Source organism: Pseudorasbora parva, chromosome 4 (genome assembly GCF_024679245.1).
Source record: "Pseudorasbora parva isolate DD20220531a chromosome 4, ASM2467924v1, whole genome shotgun sequence".
Classification (NCBI taxonomy): Eukaryota; Metazoa; Chordata; class Actinopteri; order Cypriniformes; family Gobionidae; genus Pseudorasbora; species Pseudorasbora parva.
In genome coordinates, this window is record NC_090175.1 from 3,013,245 (window position 1) to 3,032,352 (window position 19,108).

Below are 19,108 nucleotides of genomic sequence, written 5' to 3' on the forward strand. Positions count from 1 at the left end.
TCTCCACCCGGCCCTCCTCCGGGGGATGGAGCGGTGCGGTCACCGTCTCCTGGAGAGCAGTCCTCCTCATCTCCGGGTCGCCCGTCTCAGGACCGCTTCCCCTTGCCTTTGCCCCTCTTCGGGGCTGCCTGGACGGGCGGGACAGCCGGCTTGCGCCCGGCTCCACGACGCCGCTTGGGTGGAGGCTGCTGCTGTGACGCGGGAGCGGAGGCAGACGCAGACGGCCGCCCTCGGCGACGAGCTGGCTGAGGCGCTGCCACCGGCAGGGTGGAGGCAGCAGCTGACCGCCGCGGCATGATGTGACTGATGGCCTCAGTCTGCTTCTGTGCGGCCGAGAACTGCTGGGCGAAGTTCTGCACCGCGTCGCCGAAGAGGCCAGTCTGGGACACGGGGGCATTAAGGAACCTGATCTTGTCGGTATCCCTCATGTCCACCAGACACAGCCAGAGATGGCGCTCCTGGACCACCATAGTGGACATCGCACGTCCCACGGCACGCGGCGTAACCTTCGTCGCACGAAGCGTGAGGTCCGTCGCCGCCCTCAGCTCTTGTAGAACCGCGGGGTCGTGACCACCCTCGTGCAGGTCCTTCAGTGCCTGGGCCTGATGAACCTGCAACAACGCCATAGCGTGTAGGGCGGAGCCTGCCTCTCCACAAGCCTGGTAGGCCTTCCCGATCAGATCGGAGGAGTACCTACAGGCCCGGGAGGGGAGACACGGGTTCCCCCTTGATGTGGAGTTAGGGCACAGTTGCATAGCAACGGCCCGTTCCACGAGAGGAACCTGCGTGTAACCCTTTGCAGGTCCGCCATCAAGGGTGGTGAGGGAGGAGGACCCACTGGGCCGGTTTCGGGCAGTAAAAGGTGCCGTCCATGACCTAGTGAGCTCCTCGTGCACCTCCGGGAAGAAAGGAACCGGGGTGGGGCGCTGAGAACCAGCACGGGCCACTCCGAGAAACCAATCGTCCAACCTCGATGGCTCGGGACACGGTGGAGGGTTCCACACGAGCCCGACCCTCTCGGCGGCCCGGGAAAGCATGGCCATCATCTCCGGATTGGTATCGGGCACAGCGGGTCTTCCCGAAGGAGCCCACTGCGCCGACACGTCATCTCCAGACAACTCTGACCCTCCCTCCGATGCAGCGATGGACATTTCGTCATCGCGGGGAGCCCCGAAGGATACGGGTGGTGCGCATCTCGAGGACGGCCCACCTCGTTCCAACGGCAGCTCTACTGGCTGCGGAGCGCGGGAGGAGTGAGGATTCACTGCGGGTTGGTTCCCTGGAGGAAGCGCGCTCACAGTCACCCTCAAATCGGCCGCGCTACTACCAGAAGTAACCCTCTGTGGAGGGTTAGATCGCGGCAGAGGCACAGGAACTCCGCCTTTTGCAAGACGGAGCCGCGACCGCAACTCCGAGATGGTCATGTTCCCGCAGTAAGAACATGAGTTATCCATCAGCGCTGCCTCAGCGTGCTGCACGCTCAAACACGAGATACAGCGCTGATGACCATCCCGCGGTGAAATGAAACCACCGCACCCAGACACACACAGATAGAATGTCATCTTTAAAAAGACGCAAGCTCTAGCTGTGTTGCTCTTTTAGAATGATGCTCTCCTTGGTGCTGAAACACGCAGGGGGTGGGGCCGCGGCGACACAGACAGGAATGTAGTGCAGCCTGTCGTGCGCGCTCTCTCTCACAGGACGCTTTCAACAGCCATGAGAACGGCTTTTTAGCGCTCTCCACCTAGCGCACCGTACCAGCTGTGAAAACAGCCCTTGTGGTTGCTCTTATGGACAACGAAGAGAGAAGATCCGAAGAACACACGACCCGCTGCTGTGTTGTCACACCAACACCGACCGAAGAGATCTCTTCCAAAAGGCAGGCTCTTTCTCAGTCGAACTGCGAAGTGAGGAGTGATATCTGGCATAACCCTATACCACTCGGCTCCGAAGCAAAAGGATAATTTGATGCAATCACCTGTGTCTCATTTATACCCGCGTGGCGTGGCATGAGCACCTGGTGCAATCATTGCATGCCAATGTGCATTGGCTCATTTAGTTAGACTCGAAGTAGATTGGCTCTCGCAAGCGAGATTCCTATTCGTCGGTACTTCGACGTGGCGTCGAGAGTGACCGACTGAATGGGAACCACAAGAACTACAACTGACTTCAGCCACAGCTTTAGATGAAATCAACTGAAGATAAAAGAAGACATTAAATCTCTGAAGATCTCATCAGAGGATTAAAAAACTCCACAAACAGCATTACCAGCTTCACACATTACTAACCAGACTGACTTTATTTGTGTCAGACGACTACAGAAGCGCTTATTGAGAATAAACAGGGGTTTAGATCTTTGTTTTATTGAACATATTTGGTCAACATTATGGAGATCAGAGCTTCCTTTAGTTTGGCAGTTTGACTCGGGTGTTTTTATTTGTTTTTTTTTTTGTTTGTTTTTTTACCAAAACACAATTTTTTTTCAAAGAAAGATTAAGAAAAAATAATTAGATGATGTTCTCATCTTCGTAAAGAACATCAACATCTAAACCTCTAAATTAATTCTCAATAATAACTTCTGTAGATGCATGCCATAATCAAAGTCAATCTGGTTAGTAATAAGTGTAATAATGTGTAATGGCTGGGAGTCAGTTGTAGTTGTTGTGCCTCTTTTTTTCTGTTCCTGTGTTTCTCTTTCCTTCAGTGATTCTGCTCATTATAATCAGAAGTTTTTCACTAATGCTCAATCATCGCTTAATTAATCCCTTAATTACCTCATTAACTTTAACTCTTCTTCAGTGTTACTTTAACACCCTGAAGTGTGGACACTGAGGGGCGCTCTCTTAACACAGGTTATTGCTGTGTATAAATATTACGATCTGTGTATGCTAAAAAAATGTATTTATATGGGCTATTTCCATTTCCCTTCTCTTTTAACAGATCACATCTTTGATCAGATCTCGTCAGACTCTGATCTGACTGAAGCCAAAAAAATTCTAGATGATATTCTCAACAGACGTCTGCCAAAGTTTGTCGGAGAGGCACGACTGAGGGAAGAAGATTTGATGGTAAACTCTGAGAAACACGTTATCACTATGGTTTGTGGCGAGTCTGGAGTTGTATAGATGTCAGTAAACTATCACCCAACAATCAACTCCTAAACAGAAGCAAAGCAGGCATTTGTTGACCGAACATACAGGAGGATATAATAGAGAACAGAGGTTTACATCTCCACTGAGACAAAAGTCAAGAGAAAAAATGGTCACGTGTTGGTTATTATTTAATGACCTGATACACTGATTTCACTCACATACTAATATTGGTTTATATAGGTAATTATAGAGCCAGCAGTGATGACAATGAGTCAAGTTTGTATACAATAAGTTTTCATATCTGGTATCTCTCAGATATCAAGATTCAGTAGATGAATCTCAACAATGGTGAGGTCAAAACCGCTTCATGCTGCATTGCATGCTGGGAGCCAGCATAGCACAACACTCATCCGTGGCTCCCAGCATGCATTGTGGCATTTTTAATTGTCACCAGTGTTGAGAAACTGCTTCAGTGGTACTTTAACTCAGTAGTAAGCAAACACATGAACACTAGACAGTGTTAGTTTAACATGGGTGTTTGCTGTGTACTTTTACAGAATTCCTTAACCTTTTAATTTATGTATAACTTACATTCACGTTGAGAATCATGTTAAGTTTATTAATTTGTTTATTTTAAAATTGTGTAATCCAAATGCATGGAACATGTATTTGCAGTTTAAATACATAAAACTTATGTTTAGACATGAATTTTTAGTTTTTTGTTTTTTTTGAGTGGCAGTAATGATTCAGAGAGGAGGACCTTGGAATAAAAAAATTGGGAACTACTGTTATAGATGTTAATGACATGTTTATTTATCTTCTGTGAAACTATTATATATATATATATATATATAAACTTTTTTTTTTTTTTTTTTTTTACTTATTATAAGTCCAGTATTTGTACACATAACTGACTTATTCTTCTGAATGTTTTAGAAAGACCTGAAGGACAAATTGGAAGAGAAGTCTAATAAAGCCACCAAAATTAAAGTGTATCAGGTATTCATTCTCATTCAGCTCATTCAAACATTTATGTTACAGAATTGTCCTGATTAGCCCTTCCAAATAAATTTGTTCACACAAAAGTCAAATATTGATATGTATTAGTAATTATGAAAACAAGTTACGTTTCACTAATTTGTCGGGCAGCAAAATTAAATTGTTTATTTTGATGGATACATCTAATTGACTAAATTAACTTGTAGTAATGTTTTCTGTTTTATATCAAAATGCCTGTTTTTATGTGATGTTCACACACATTGTGAGTTTTATCAGATTCATATTTTGTTTGATTGTAACATGTACTGCTAAATATTTTAAAAAGCCGTAATATATTTTATCTATATTATTTTTTCATTTAGTGTTATATTTGACAAATTTATATTCAAACCCTTTAGGAAGAACTAAAGAAAGTCTGGAGTGAAAAGATCCAGAAGGACCAGAGTTCTCTGAAGGCTGAGGACTTTGACATCTATGTAGGTTTCAACAGTAGAAATCTAATTTTCCACCTGTTTATTTTCCCAGTTTATCTTTTGATCCTGTCTGACATCTCTTCTCATTCAGGTTCTTGACATGGGGTTTGGTGAAGTGGGTAAAGAGCCCATTGAAAACGTTCACTTCTTCAGCAAGAATGAGCCAAATAAAGCCTTCAAGATGGAGAAGTACCAGGTACTAAAGCTCGCTTATCTTAAAGATTTACAGCAATGGCTGCAGGGCAGGGTTTGTGCTTAGCTGGTTTGGGGGGAAATTTGAAGTGAAATCATATTTCCTGGCTGGAGACAGGCTGGATAACAGGTTGTGTTTGGTTAATTTTGTCTCTGCAGGTGTCCAGTCTCAAGCCAAAGAAGTTTCATGAATGGCTTGTGAGGGTGTACTACAATAAAACTGATGGCAGTTATCAGGAGGTCCAGCAGACAGCAGAGAAGTTCTTTCATGACTGGTGCAAGACGAATAAGTACATTGATTCAGAATCAGGTAACTCTGCATTTATGCATTGGTAGTGATGTATCTAGAAAGTCCTGCTGAAAGTTTTAATTTTTACTTTAAGATTTTTTTTCTTTTGTTGATAGACTCAAATGAAATAAGCTCACAGTACTAATATGCTTACATTACTAGCACATTATAAATATTAGTTTATAATATAAATTATAAATATAAATATAATATTAATGTAAATGGCAGTCGGACAAATCTGAACAGTCTGCGTCTGCAAATGAGTTAAAACAACTCACTCAAATAAATAATATTAAACTACATATATTATTCTTATTAACTGACTAAAGTATTACAAATGTGAGAAGGATACATAATAGACAGTTTTTATGTTATTTGCACTATAGTATATTCACAATATTTATTTAAATTTACATCAACGTTAACTCTAAATAAATTACAGAAAAAAAGAGTAATCCCTTACTTTACTTTTGCAAGGGAAAAGTAATTAAATTACAGTAACTGGTTACACCTGACACTGATGTAAAGTAGATTACAGTTACCCAAAGTGAATTAAAGATTTGAGCCATAGCATGATTTAGACACAGCGACATCAAGACTCAGAATCAGAATCTCAGGAATGGTCTCAATCAACACAAAAGATAACTCTATTAACTCTGAACATATCAAAACATGTTTCTAAAACGTCCACAGCAAAAATAAAAGCAAATAGCAAGATTCAAAGAAAATAGCTGGATAATTCTGCAGCGTTGTTTATTCATGCTGCAATGGATGCTGGGAGTCATGGACATGGATGTCAGTACCCAGCATGCATTGCAGCATGACACCTTTGATTGACGCCATTGTTGAGATTCATACACTGATTCTTAATGTCTGTGTGTGTCTGAATAATGTTTTAGTTCAAAATATTGGGCACAAACTGTTTTCAAAATCCTTCATATTTTCTGGTTAGTTAACACTGATGGATGTCATTCTGTAGAATTTTGGGGATACCAAAATCAAAAATACAAAAACATCATAATTATAGAATAGGCAGTTAGATGATGATTGTGATCATTAATGTATAACCAACATCATCCGATAACATTTTCGTCCAGCTTTTTTTGCCATAATAAATCCATCATGGTAACATCTTATGAAACAATAAATCATCAACATCTAAACCTCTGTTAATTCTCAATAAGAGCTTCTGTAGTCGTCTGACAGAAATAAAGTCAGTCTGGTCAGTAATGTGTGAAGCTGGTAATGCTGTTTGTGGAGTTGTTTAATCCCTTAAAGGTCATATGATGTTATTTTTAAAGATCATTATTTTGTTTATTGGATGTAATAGAATATGTTAACATGCTTTCATGTTCAAAACACATTATTTTTTTTACATATTGTACATATCGGCACACTGTGTGACTGTAACATCAAGCAAAGTGTGTGTGTGTGTGTGTGTGTGTGTGTGTGTGTGTGTGTGTGTGTGTGTAACCCCCCGAGTCTTTCTCGCCTTGCTCTCTATGGGCCTCAAACCCGGGTCTAACAAGGAGCCTAAAGACTGCAGTCTCTGGCGTCAGTCTCTAGAGCACCTCTTGAGATCAGGGGAGTGAGGTTTACTCGCACAGTGACCACTGGCCTCCCAGAATGCATTGTGGCATGAAGCATGTTACCATTGTTGAGATGCATATGCTGATTACTGATGTCTGTCACTCTTCATGAGTTATTAAATGAATGTTTTTATTTTCATCTTCTCTCGGGTAATCCTGACTATTATACTAAAGACCTGGAGAAGGATGATGAGGAAGATGTGAGGAAGGATGCAGAAACTTCAAGGAAGGTAAAAATTGAACTAAGCTAACTGTTACAGGCAAGAAAAAAAATAGATTTAGTTTAGCAGATGATAATGTTCCAACATATCAATACATTCTTCACTCATGGATCCCCCTCCCCCCCTTTAAGCTGAAAGCGTACAGAAGTTACAAAGCATTTACACTGTGCATCTATGATCGCTGCTTACAGCTCTTTATAACAACTAAAGTAAAGCCTTCACCATTCAAGTTACTGTAGTCAGAGTTATGACTTCTTAGATAAAAAAAATACAAATCCATTTTTCACATGTCCATTTGTAAAATAATTTTTCGAATAGGTGAGAAAATCAGTCTGCTGAGTACTATGAATTAAAATGACCATGTGCATCAGCGTTTCGTCCAGACCCATCTGGCATTTTGGGAGCCTGAAACCGCCACTTTTAAATTATTGTTTATTATTATTATTATTATATCTTTTTTTAAAGGTCCCATTCTTTGCGATTCCATCTTTCAAACTTTAGTTAGTGTGTAATGTTGCTGTTAGAGCATAAATAATACCTGTAAAATTATAAAGCTCAAAGTTCAATGCCAAGCGAGATATTTTACTACACCGCTGCACTTCCTGCTGTGATGACGTCACTGGAACCGTTTGTTGACTAAAGCTCCGCCCACAAGAACACGCAAAATAGGGGGCGCTGTCCTTTTGCTCTCGCAGGTCGCGCAGGAAGCGTTGTTTTTGTAGAGTGTGTTTGTCGTCATGCCATTGAAACGCTGTTATTTTCATCCCGGAGTCAGATCACCTTTGTTTGGCCTTCCCACGGACGCTGTACGAGATCAATGGCTACAGTTTATGGTTAACTCGGTTCCGGAAAATTATAATCACAATTTAAAACTATGTGCAGCAAATTTTGCTGAGGACTGCTTCCTCAATCTCAATCAGTTTAATGCCGGATTCGCAGAAAGATTACTCTTAAAAGATGACGCAGTTCCCTCTTTGTCTGGAGAAGGCGTTGTTTATGAGCCACAACCGGTAAGTGTATTTTATTATTTAAGTCGGTCCGTTCAACAGTTTATGTAACTCATTACACAAAGTGCAACGCTGTTTAGCTTTGTTAACTAACGTTAGATGGTAATTGAAACTAATCCGAAAAACTTAGCATATAAAAGTGTAGTAATTCATTCAGACACCATCGATTGTTGGTGTGTGTAATGATCAGTTTAAACTCCTGAATAGACAGCTGACCATTCTGAAACATCCAGCAAAAGTCTTTCCTGAGCAGGTTGTAATCGATCCTCTTCGATATTCTCCGGGTCTGATTCCGACTCAAATTGAAAAGGCAATATAGACATTTTTGCAATAACATTGAGCGCGCGTATCTCCCCGTTATGGTAAGAGGCGGGACCTTTTCGGGCAAAGTGCGCTAAGCTGCTGTCCAATCACAACACGGGAAGTGCTGGCCCAATCAGAACTCGTTACGTGTTTCTGAAGGAGGGACTTCATAGAACAAGGAAATCATCAGGCCGTTTTTAGGACAGAGGAAACAGCGCTGTACAGATAAGTCAGAGTTTTCGCGTGTTTTTTTACACGCGAAACATGAACTCATGTTATATTGCACACTGTGAACATAATCAAAGCTTCGAAAACACGCAAAGAACGGGACCTTAAAACTTGGTGACAGATAGGATAAATCTGAACCTAAACCTTGTGTTTTTGTGTGTACAGCCAATCCGTATATATTTCGTGAAACAGTGATGTCTCGACCGTATAGTCAGACACGGCTACATCAGTAACAGCACAAGCAACAACAATGACAGACTACAAGCTTGTGTTCCTGCTGCTGAAGCTACTGAGCTAATTAGCTTTATAAATATTCTTTTTGCTTTTCTTTATTTGTATACATCGCACAAAGGTTTGTGTTCATGCTCCTAGTCTTCTTCTCCCTTATAACTGTACCGATGAGGCAGAATTACAGCGCCACATACTGGTCTGGGATGTATACTGCATAGTGTCCTTTCAAGAAATATCTGTGCACACGGTGCTTACAGATTTAGTTTTTAGAACAAGAGAAAAACGACTGGATAGGGAAAGCTCTGGCTTTGTGTTGATGAGGCCTGCGGCAATACATTTTATGAAATAATATTTGCACTCTATTCTGCAGATCTTCAACGACCCCATCTATGGTCAAATTGAGCTCGATCCGCTGCTGGTGAAGATCATCGACACTCCTCAGTTTCAGAGACTCAGACACATCAAACAACTGGGAGGAGCATATCTGGTGTATCCGGGAGCCACTCACACTCGCTTTGAACACTCACTTGGGTAAGGTGCAAAAAAGGTTTTATATATATTATGAGCACACTGTAGCTGCGTTTCCACTGTCGGGCCAGTGCGAGCCAGGGCTTTCATCGGGCCGAGCTGGGCTAATAGCCTTGGACCTGTAGCATCGAGCCCAAAACCACTCTGCACTTCCACTGTCAGGTCAGAAGCTTCACAGCGCTTCACTAAAACCCGCCTGTAACACACCTCTCTGGAACATCACACACACCCATCATCTCACCAACACATGCATGTTTTATCAGAAAACTAATCAGAGAGAAATCACTGGACACTAGCAAGATCGCAAAACGAGCTTGATAAAAGCAGCCGTTTGTTGGCATTTTTGTTTTTTTACTTAAAGATTTAAAACCCAAGCATCAATGTTTTACAATAATAAGTGATACATTTATCATAAATTTATTTGTCGAGATTACACAGAAATAGTTATATTTAGCGTTAGTTCATCAATGAAAAAGATCCGTGGAAACATCCTCATTCAGTCACGTCTGTTTCTGTTCATTTGTAGTCACAGGAAAGTTTATCACATTTAGAAAGAACAATCCCTTCTGCACATTTTTCAACAAACATAGGACCAGGTTTAGCACTCTCTCTAGCGACAGTACAGTTATATCTTATATGAGTGAGAGAAATCGAGGAAGCTCCTGAAAAGCGTTTTATATCATTATATGCAGAGTTAAATATGGATATCAATCTGGTATAAAGAGAGAGACTGGGTAAACCCAGCTTGATCTGCCGGCGATTTGATTTTGCCCTGCAACTCAGTCTGGAAACCTGTACATTCATTTCTACTGCTTCTGTTTAACTTTTGCAGGAACCAATCACAGACCGGCTTATCCACCTGGCGTGCTATTGGCGGGTTTAACTAGCCTAGAAATCTAGACGCACCCTATGGGCACCAAATCTAATCTGCCCTCGAGTGTCGTCTAGCAACTCTCAATACCCTTCTGAGCTGTACTCGCCCAGCTCTGGTCGGGCCAATCACATCGCGTATAGAGTCGGTGGGCGGGGCTTAACATAATGACGGCCGAGTTGCGTTTGCGTGCTTCTAGTAAACACAGAAACTGGCGAACGGCGGCGGTCTTTCGAATCAGCTTTGACCGCAACTCTGGAAGACTTGGAGTTAAGCTTTTCTCTGAGAAAAGAACAAAGAACGGCACTGAAGTCATTCTTAAAAAGGGAAGATGTGTTCTGAGTTTAGCCGAGCGGATACGGCGAATGTTTAATCTATCAACGAGCTCTGCTTCACCTTCGTTGCTCTGGTTGGTGTAGCGCTATCCTATCGCTATCATTGCCAGTTGATCACGCCTCTAGTGCAGTACAGAGCAGACTCCCCACGAAAAAGAGACCCCTCTCGCTGCAGCCTGTAGCACGATGACGTTGCTTGATCAGATCCAATATGTACTGGATGGCGACGTCATTCATACCGATCTCTGAGTTAATTTATAATGCGTATGCGCTAGTCATAATGTATGATCCTTATTGTATATAGATGATGTTCTAAACTGTGTAGTTGTAGGACTGATAAATAGTATTAAGTAATTATTGATTAATAAATCATCTTTTCATAAGTGTGATGCTTAAATTATCCTAGTTTCACTGTACATGCATGCAAAACAGTAAATTTTTATATATTCTGATCGTACTCTTGCTGTTGAGTGGAAGGAAAAGCGAGTCAAGTAATTGTCTCTGTAATTTTAATCCTCAATGCAACACGATCTGTAAAGAACTTTAAAATATCAGCCTACACATTCAAGGGAAAATGCAAAACGTGTGTCCTGATGGCGTGAGCATGTTATTAATCGTTATTTTTGGGCGAGCGGTTTGAGTATTTATCTATCCAGCAAAACTCTCGTGCATTCAATGATGTCCCCAAAACTCTTCTGCGCATGCGTATATGACGTTATCAAATTGTGAATGAAACCACCGCGCATGCGCGTCCAGTACGCGTTGGATCTCATCCAGTACGTCATCGTGCTACAGGCTGCAGCGAGGACTTCTTGCGAATGTTCAATCTTAAACTGAGCTTGGTCTGGTGATAGCCAGACAAATAAAGAGACGTACTGACAGATCAAAAATAAATACATGATTGTGCCTATGATATGTCTGCTTTCTTCAAGACATATTTAACATGTTTACTATGGTAATTGTTAGCGCAAATAGTCTTTTTTATCACTGTGTGTGATTTTTATACAATGATCAGATCAAAAACAGAAGTTTTTTTAAACACTTGCTGCTGTCTGAAAGTGAGTTTTGAGCTAAAATGATTTAAAAAATCTTTAATGCTGGCATACGAAATGATCCTGCCGTCTCCAGACTCTGTTCGTAACCACTCCTCAAGCCCGAGCTGGTCCGCTTTGGACAAAGGTATTCGGCGGGCCAGTAAACCCTGGCTGTTGGTCCCGAGGAAGCCCAGACGGGGCCCGATCAAGTCCTGGAAGTGACAGTGGAAACATGACTTGCCCTGGCACGCACTAGCATGATCAATTTTGGATCGACAGTGTGTGCTGAGGTTACACTTTTTAGCTTGCTGTGACCTCACGTTATGACCACATGGTGAGATCACTGAGACTAGAGGTGTGTTCGACATCGGCTGCGGCTGGATGGATGCGATCGGCGAGAGTAGCCGAGTGCAGGCGGGGAGGAGCTGCAAACGGAGATGTGAAGTCGGACACTTTCTGCTTCCCGTGGTGACGCTTGAGCTGTGTTTGCAAACTTTATCTAAGCTGAAGTTAAATAAATGCAGTATTTCTCGAATACACAGATGTTTCAAATGATATTTTCATCCAATACTTTATGTACTGTTTAATAAAGCGTCTATTTGGACAAGATTAAAGTTCAACATATAAACCTACACTATCAATGAAGTGTTGTCAACGGTTTTTATCAGTTTTAGTTTGATAAACATTACAATATAACATCGCGACTACATGAAAAGAGGTTTTACTGTTATAAATAAATGATTTGTGAGCATTAGTGTAACATAAGGTTTTAGAATAAACATGAAACACACGTGGTCGCTGTCATGCGGTGAATCGGCCAATCGTGGATAAGCTGTGTCGTCATCAGAGCTCGAGCAGCCTCCTGCAGTCACCCTTGAGAATCTGCAGCGGCTGCATCAGCCGGCTGCTCTCGAATCGCTCTCGCGGTACTTTGTTGACATACGTCACAGTCACGTGCCGTCGGCGCTGTCTCAAGTCGGACAAAATTTCTAACCGGCATGCACTGCTTCAAGTCAGCCGCCGATCGGTCTGCGCATCGCTGGGTGAAGTCGAACAGGCCTAATGTGTTCACAGGGAACATTGCAGTTGTTACAGAACCTTAAAGAGCTCCTCCTTCCTGATGTGATCATTCAGAAATATTAATTATTATTATTAGAATAATCTCATAACTCTTGTGTTTCTCCCCCAAAAAAGTTTTTTGTTTTGTTTTTTTCAGTTGTCATTTGGTCAAATGATGTAAAAGCTGTATTTATTCTGTTTTGTTTAACATGATGTCTTTTCTGTATGTGGAAGGATGGCACATTTAGCAGGATCTCTGATCAATGTTCTGAAAGAGAAGCAGAGTGAGCTGATTACCGATAAAGACGTTCAGTGCGTTAAGGTTGCTGCTCTGTGCTATAATTTAGGTGAGTGCCAGAAAATACAGACTTATCTGAGCAGAGAACATGCAGTATCTTTTGGGATTTCATGTATTTAATAATAAAAAAGTATGTAATACATTCTCAAGTAACGTATTATTTTTGACCATGTGAGTAGTGTATGATAACTATATTTAATGTTGTTTATCGTTCAGGTCATGGCCCATTCTCTCATCTATTTGAGAGATTCATCGAAGAAGCCTGGCCTGGCAAGTGCTCGTTTTTTTTGTTTTTTTTACTGATGCCAGTGATTGTAGTTATTTGGGTGTTCAGATAAGCAATTGTTTTGGAGGTATATATATATAAATTCCATATATACAAATTGATCATATACAGCTCTGAAAGAAATTAAGACCACTTAACATTGAGAGATTTTGCTGGATGAATCTAAACCTTAACGCATGACTGAGAAAACTCACGTGGCAAATACTGAGGCCTTAGCGCCACAGACAACAGCTCAATGTATTTTTTGCACACTTTTTAATACACACTTTTATATTTTTAATATAAAGACCTCCATGTTGGACATTTTTCCTCCATGCACTTTTCCATCGCATCTCTGTCCATGCGCACAGGCACCAGCAAGTCATAGACGTGGATCTAAATCCCCTTCAGAAAGCCAAGTCTCTGTTAGAGAGACGCAAACATTTCTGAAATCATGCTGTTATTTCACAAAGCTTGAAGCTTCTCGGTTTTTTTTCCATAGACACTTGACCACTGCAGACCGGGAACAGCCCACAAGAGCTGCAGTTTTGGAGATGCTCTGACTAGCATGTCTTTATCAGCCCCTCTTTCAGATCGTAAATGATGAACGTTTTTGTTCAGATCTTAAGACTCTGAAGCTCAGGATCAAAACATTGCACACTATAATTCGGATTGCACTATTCTCTAAGCATTTTTTTTCTTCCAGAAAAGCATTTAAAAGCACAAAACAAACAAATAACAAACATGTACATATAGCTATGTGTTGATTTTTGCTTCTGTGATGTTTTCTAGAGGCTAACACAGCTGGCGCAGGAGGCAATGAAGATCACCAACAACAGGGTCAGAATCAAACTTGTAAGGACATTTTTGTTCTCCATGGGGAAAAGTGTGTGTGTGTGTGTGTGTGTGTGTGTGTGTGTGTGTGTGTGTGTGTGTGTGTGTGTGTGTGTGTGTGTGTGTGTGTGTGTGTGTGTGTGTGTGTGTGTGTGTGTGTGTGCGTGTGTGTTTGAGATAGAGAGAAAGTGCATAATGTTTTCTATGAGGGCTGTGCCGAGGGTTATAAGGTACATAATATACATTTTATACAGTATAATAATAATTATGTCTATGAAAAGTCACCATAAAACATGTAGATAAAATACTTTCACCAGTGCAAACTGTGCAATGAGTATCACTTTAGATTTGATTCATAAACGAGTCAGTTCTTGTAAGATCACTTATAAAACGTCATATATAATAACCACTGTTTGTTCTCTTTGTTAGGTAAAACGTGGCAAGTAAGTATCAAGACTCTCCTGTACAGATATACATGTATTATAAATAAGTGTTTTAAACTATGAGAGTATAAACTCTTTACTTGATCTTATATGGGAGAATAATATTGTGATTAAAGAAAAATGTAATTCATAACCTGATTTAATCTGCTTGCCTATACAAAGTTTGTGTCAGCCTACTGTTGAGCAAAGGTGGGCGACTCGAGTCAGACTTAAAGGTGCCCTAGAATGAAAAATTGAATTAACCTTGCCATAGTGAAATAATAAGAGTTCAGTACATGGACATCACATACTGTGAGTCTCAAACACCATTGCCTCCTACTTCTTATGTAAATCTCCTGAATCCAAAACTCCACGTAAAAAGAAGTGCTTCTCAACATAACGCCAACCGTGACGCAAGCGTTGGGGATCATTTATATGCACGACCCCAACATTTGCATCTGTCCAAACATGTTCATTGTCAGGCGGAAATGGAGCGAATCATCAAAACAAGCTGCTCGCATGGACACACGTCATATTCCAGGCTGTGCAGGAGACCTGAGGACTTTACATATCCTTCCCTCAGATAAACAATGTCAACAGTCATGGTTGATGTTTATAATCCGATACCACAACAATTTAATTCAAGATCGTTCATTTATTCGGCCCATTTCAAGCAAGCTTCGCTCAGCGTCTTAAACTGAAGAAAGTGGCAACTATATTCCTGCCAGCAGTGAGTAGCGATTTTATCCACTTATTGACTGTTTAAACAATTTCTGATTAAATTGAAAGTTTCTTAGAGAGACAGCATTGTCTAGATAACGGAAGATGCTAGTACAGTAACAATAGGAAACACCAAGTACCATACCAAACTAAATAGTGTGTCTAATGACAAAGGGTAATATTATTTTGTATTAAAAAATACAACCGTAGATACTTTGCTTAGATCGTTCACTTGATCCTTCTAGCAAACGTCACCTTTTCCACCAAGTTAAAACGATAGTCATTTGACAAGGCTATTCATTTGATAAAAATATAAGTTATATATTTATATTTTTGAGAACTGAAGTATGGTGTTTCCTATGATGTTTTTGCCTATTTGTAATTCAGATTAGGCTACATCACAGTCACTGCGTAGCCTACATTGTGACTAGCGTTATATAAACATGCAATATCGGTGACGAAAAAAAGACAAGTCTAAAATGTAGACTGAATGACACTTTAAGCAGAACATCTCAAATGGAGATTGATCAAATGCAGCTTACTTGTTTATTGGTGTTTTCAGATCGTCCGCGCGCGAGAGAGAGCTCTATATAGCATATGGTTGCCAGATTGGACATGTTAAATTTGCTCTGCATTTATGTCTCTTGTCCTTTCTTAGTCTGCTATTGTTCTGCCAATAATGCTTTTCTAATTATTATTATTTATTTTTGTTAACTGTTAATGCTCTTTTATTCTATTACTGCTTTCTGTCTTATTTTATTTGTATTGCTTTTTCTTCTATGTTCCTTTGTTTTTGTTTAGTTTTTCTGTGGACTATGATCTGGCTTTTTTGTAAAGCACTTTGGTCAGTTAAGTGGCTGTTGTAAACGTGCTATATACATAAATTGACCTTGACCTTCTTGAAGCATCCAAAATACATTTGGGTCCAAAAATAACAAAAACTACGACTTTATTCAGCATTGTCTTCTCTTCCGAGTGTGTGTTCAAACCTCAAATAAAGATTCAAACGGTTATGAATCACTGGATTGATTAATGATTCGGATCGCCAGTGTCACGTGATTTCAGCAGTTTGACACGCGATCCGAATCATTGATCGATTCACTGATTCATAACCGTTTGAATCTTTATTTGAGGATTGAACACAAACCCGGAAGAGAAGCCAATGCTGAATAAAGTCGTAGTTTTTGTTATTTTTGGACCCAAATGTATTTTGGATGCTTCAAGAGACTCTAATTAACCCACTGATGTCTCATATGGACTACTGTGATGATGTTTTTATTCCCTTTCTGGACATGGACAGTATAGTGTGCATACACTTGCATACGCTCTCGGGCTAAATATAAAATATCTTAAACTGTGTGAAGATGAACGGAGGTCTTACGGGTGTGGAACGACATTAGGGAGAGGAGTTAATGACAGACATTTCATTTTTGGGTGAACTAACACTTTGACAACTCTTTTTGTTTCAAATAAAACCATAAATCCATAGTCCATATGACTACTGTAGTTGTAGATAATTTTAATACATAAATTCAATTAATCATCGAACATTTGTATGACTTGCCAGTGACTTGCTTGACCCAAGCTATGACTTGACTTGACTTGATTGTCACAACAAATGACTTGGACTTGCTTGCGACTTGCACATGTGTGACTTACTCCCACCTCTGCTGTTAAGTGTTTTCCTCGTCTTTATATTGAGGATTGAAAACATTAAGCGCTACGCCCGTTTCACACAAACTCTGTCTGCAGTTCATGTGCGGTGCGTTTTTTTTTCAGTACCCATGTTAACGGATGACAGCTTTCATACTGCACGCGGATGCGGTCCGTCAGTCCGTTCCAGGAGCGGTGCGTCTGCAGCAGTGAACGGATCGTTTTCGTACCGAGTCTATTTTTTGCTGCGCTGCGTTGCTGCATTAAAGTGATAGAACATTGTTCGCATTAAAATAAACATGTACTGACATAAAAATCAAGTAATTTCACCACAGATGCAAATAATTTAAAATATACTCTTGTTTCAAAGTCAACACATGGCTTTTTTTCTCAAGTAAAGCAACAAAACGACACCTTACCTGGCATTAAGGTAGAAAAATGTGCCATAATGGAGAGCACTCGTACTTTCTTGGAGGTGGAGCAAAGTTCTTTTTGACCTGCAGGATTACTTTTAAAATGTTTTTAAAAAAAAAAGAAAATACGAAAGTCGGCTCTTTTTGAATAGCCTATTGTAAGTTTCTAATTTAAAGGGGCGGTGAAATGCTGTTTCATGCATACTGAGCTTTTTACACTGTTAAAGACTTGGATTCCCATCCTAAACATAGACAAAGTTTCTAATGATGGACGTTCTAATGATGAAAACTAATGTTGGACGTTTGATGGAGTATTTCTGTGTCAAATATACTCCTTCCGGTTTCTCACAAGTTTCGGAGAGTTTTTTTCGAGTATGGGTCGGCTTGACATTAATAGAGCGGAAGGTCCTTGTATGGGCCGTACGGGCTCTTCTCACAGTAGGGTGCGCGTGTGACTAGAGCGAGAGAGGAAATGCACGCCCCATAAACACTCTCTCAGGTGCAGATCCAGTCGTCCGTGAACACTTATGACGCGCCGCGCTCCACTTTATTCCTATGGGTGACGTGGAGCGACTTCATTCAAATGCGCTAACGGACTCCATTGCTGTTCTCTGTATAACGTTACACTAGTCTGACGTGCAAAACCGTTTTGCTTGCTACTACTAACGTTTAGTCGCATACAATAGTCCATAAACCGAATCATGTCCTGATAAACTGCGAGTAAACACACACAAATGTTGACAGGCCACTAAATACAGTCCATACCACAGAGGCGGACGTCCTGCTGTTGCTGCTTCTCCTGTTCAGATTATTTCAGCCTCTGAATGATTCTGGATCATATCTATTAGCTGAGCTCGATAGCCATGGGTTTCTCCACGCTTGAGGACGTCACCGCTTTGCGCTCTCGTCATTCTTTAGCTCCGCCCACACGATACGCCTCCAGGCGCTCGTTTTTTTTCCCAGAAAGACTCGGTACAGCCCATATTTCTTTTATAAATATAATAAAACTAAAGACTTTTCGGAGATATGAAGGATGCAATACTACTCTATAGGTACTCAAGATTGACATGAGATTGACTGAAACTGAGTGTTTCACCCCCCCCCCCTTTAAAATGTTTATGATTTTAGGCAATAATCTATTTTTAAATGTTTTGCCACTTGTGTGAGCTAAATCTAAAGTACTAGGCTGTATAAATATGAATTTCTGAATTGAATAAAATGTTTAAATGTAGTACGTTAACCTGACTTCTATGAAAGAGTAAACGTCTCGGGTTATGCATATAACCCATGTTCCCTGAGAGGGAACGAGCCACTGCGTCATCATAGATGACACATCGGGGAACGCCCTCGGCGTGACGCTACTGAAATCATTTGAAAAAGCCCAATCTTGATTGGTGTTGCGTCATGACGTAACGAGTGACGGCATACCCGGAGGCATAAAGGGACGCCAGCACAAGCATACACAGATACTGAAGCGGGACGCTCTGTCGATAGGCGGGGCTACGAGACGCAGTGTCTCGTTCCCTCTCAGGGAACATGGGTTATATGCATAACCCGAGACGTTCCCTTTATCGAGGGAACTCGCACTGCATCATCGTAGATGACACATCGGGGAACGAGTACCCACTAGTCCTCGCCTATCTTGAGCCCCTTGGTATGGACCGAAGTGCATACTCAGGAGGCGAGCACCCTGGCGCCTGGCGTCGCCGGGAGGTGCAGACTGTAAAGTCTAATGGTCTGACTTCCTCCACTGGGCAGACCTCTCCCGATAGATCTTCAATGCCCGAAGCGGGCAGAGGAGGTGAAGCCTGCCCACATCTGCCGTCACATGAGGCGGAGGATGAATCCTCCGTCCTCGGAGGAGTCGTACAACCAATGGTGCCTCCCCAGAAGTCCCTCACCTAACGGTGTGTGGAAAGCCCCTATGGCTGCCACATACACCTTAAGAGTGGACGGGGTAAGCCCGGCAGAGACCCGATATTGGAGAAACTCCAGTACTGAAGCCACTGCGCAGTTAACTGGATTCACCTCACGGTCCCTACACCAAGTGGA

General features: G+C 41.5%; 1 protein-coding gene across 1 annotated transcript; it reads left to right on the plus strand.

Moving 5' to 3' along the window:
• The first annotated feature begins 1,790 nt into the window (after nt 1-1,790).
• LOC137073708 (uncharacterized) lies at nt 1,791-18,961 on the plus strand. The gene is made up of 12 exons (XM_067442410.1): nt 1,791-1,914; nt 2,941-3,068; nt 4,029-4,091; nt 4,490-4,567; nt 4,656-4,760; nt 4,916-5,066; nt 6,809-6,864; nt 8,995-9,155; nt 12,686-12,798; nt 12,966-13,019; nt 13,807-13,869; nt 18,588-18,961. The coding sequence occupies exons 1-12, from the start codon at nt 1,791-1,793 to the stop codon at nt 18,959-18,961; spliced, it is 1,470 nt and encodes a 489-aa protein (XP_067298511.1).
• The last annotated feature ends 147 nt before the right edge of the window (nt 18,962-19,108 follow it).

Bases quoted from the DNA above. Each gene is read 5' to 3' on its own strand.
- LOC137073708 (XM_067442410.1), top strand. From the start codon at position 1,791: ATGGACAACGAAGAGAGAAGATCCGAAGAACACACGACCCGCTGCTGT. The intron at 4,761-4,915 runs GTACTAAAGCTC...TTGTCTCTGCAG, and splicing joins TCAAGATGGAGAAGTACCAG to GTGTCCAGTCTCAAGCCAAA. The intron at 13,020-13,806 runs GCAAGTGCTCGT...GATGTTTTCTAG, and splicing joins CATCGAAGAAGCCTGGCCTG to AGGCTAACACAGCTGGCGCA.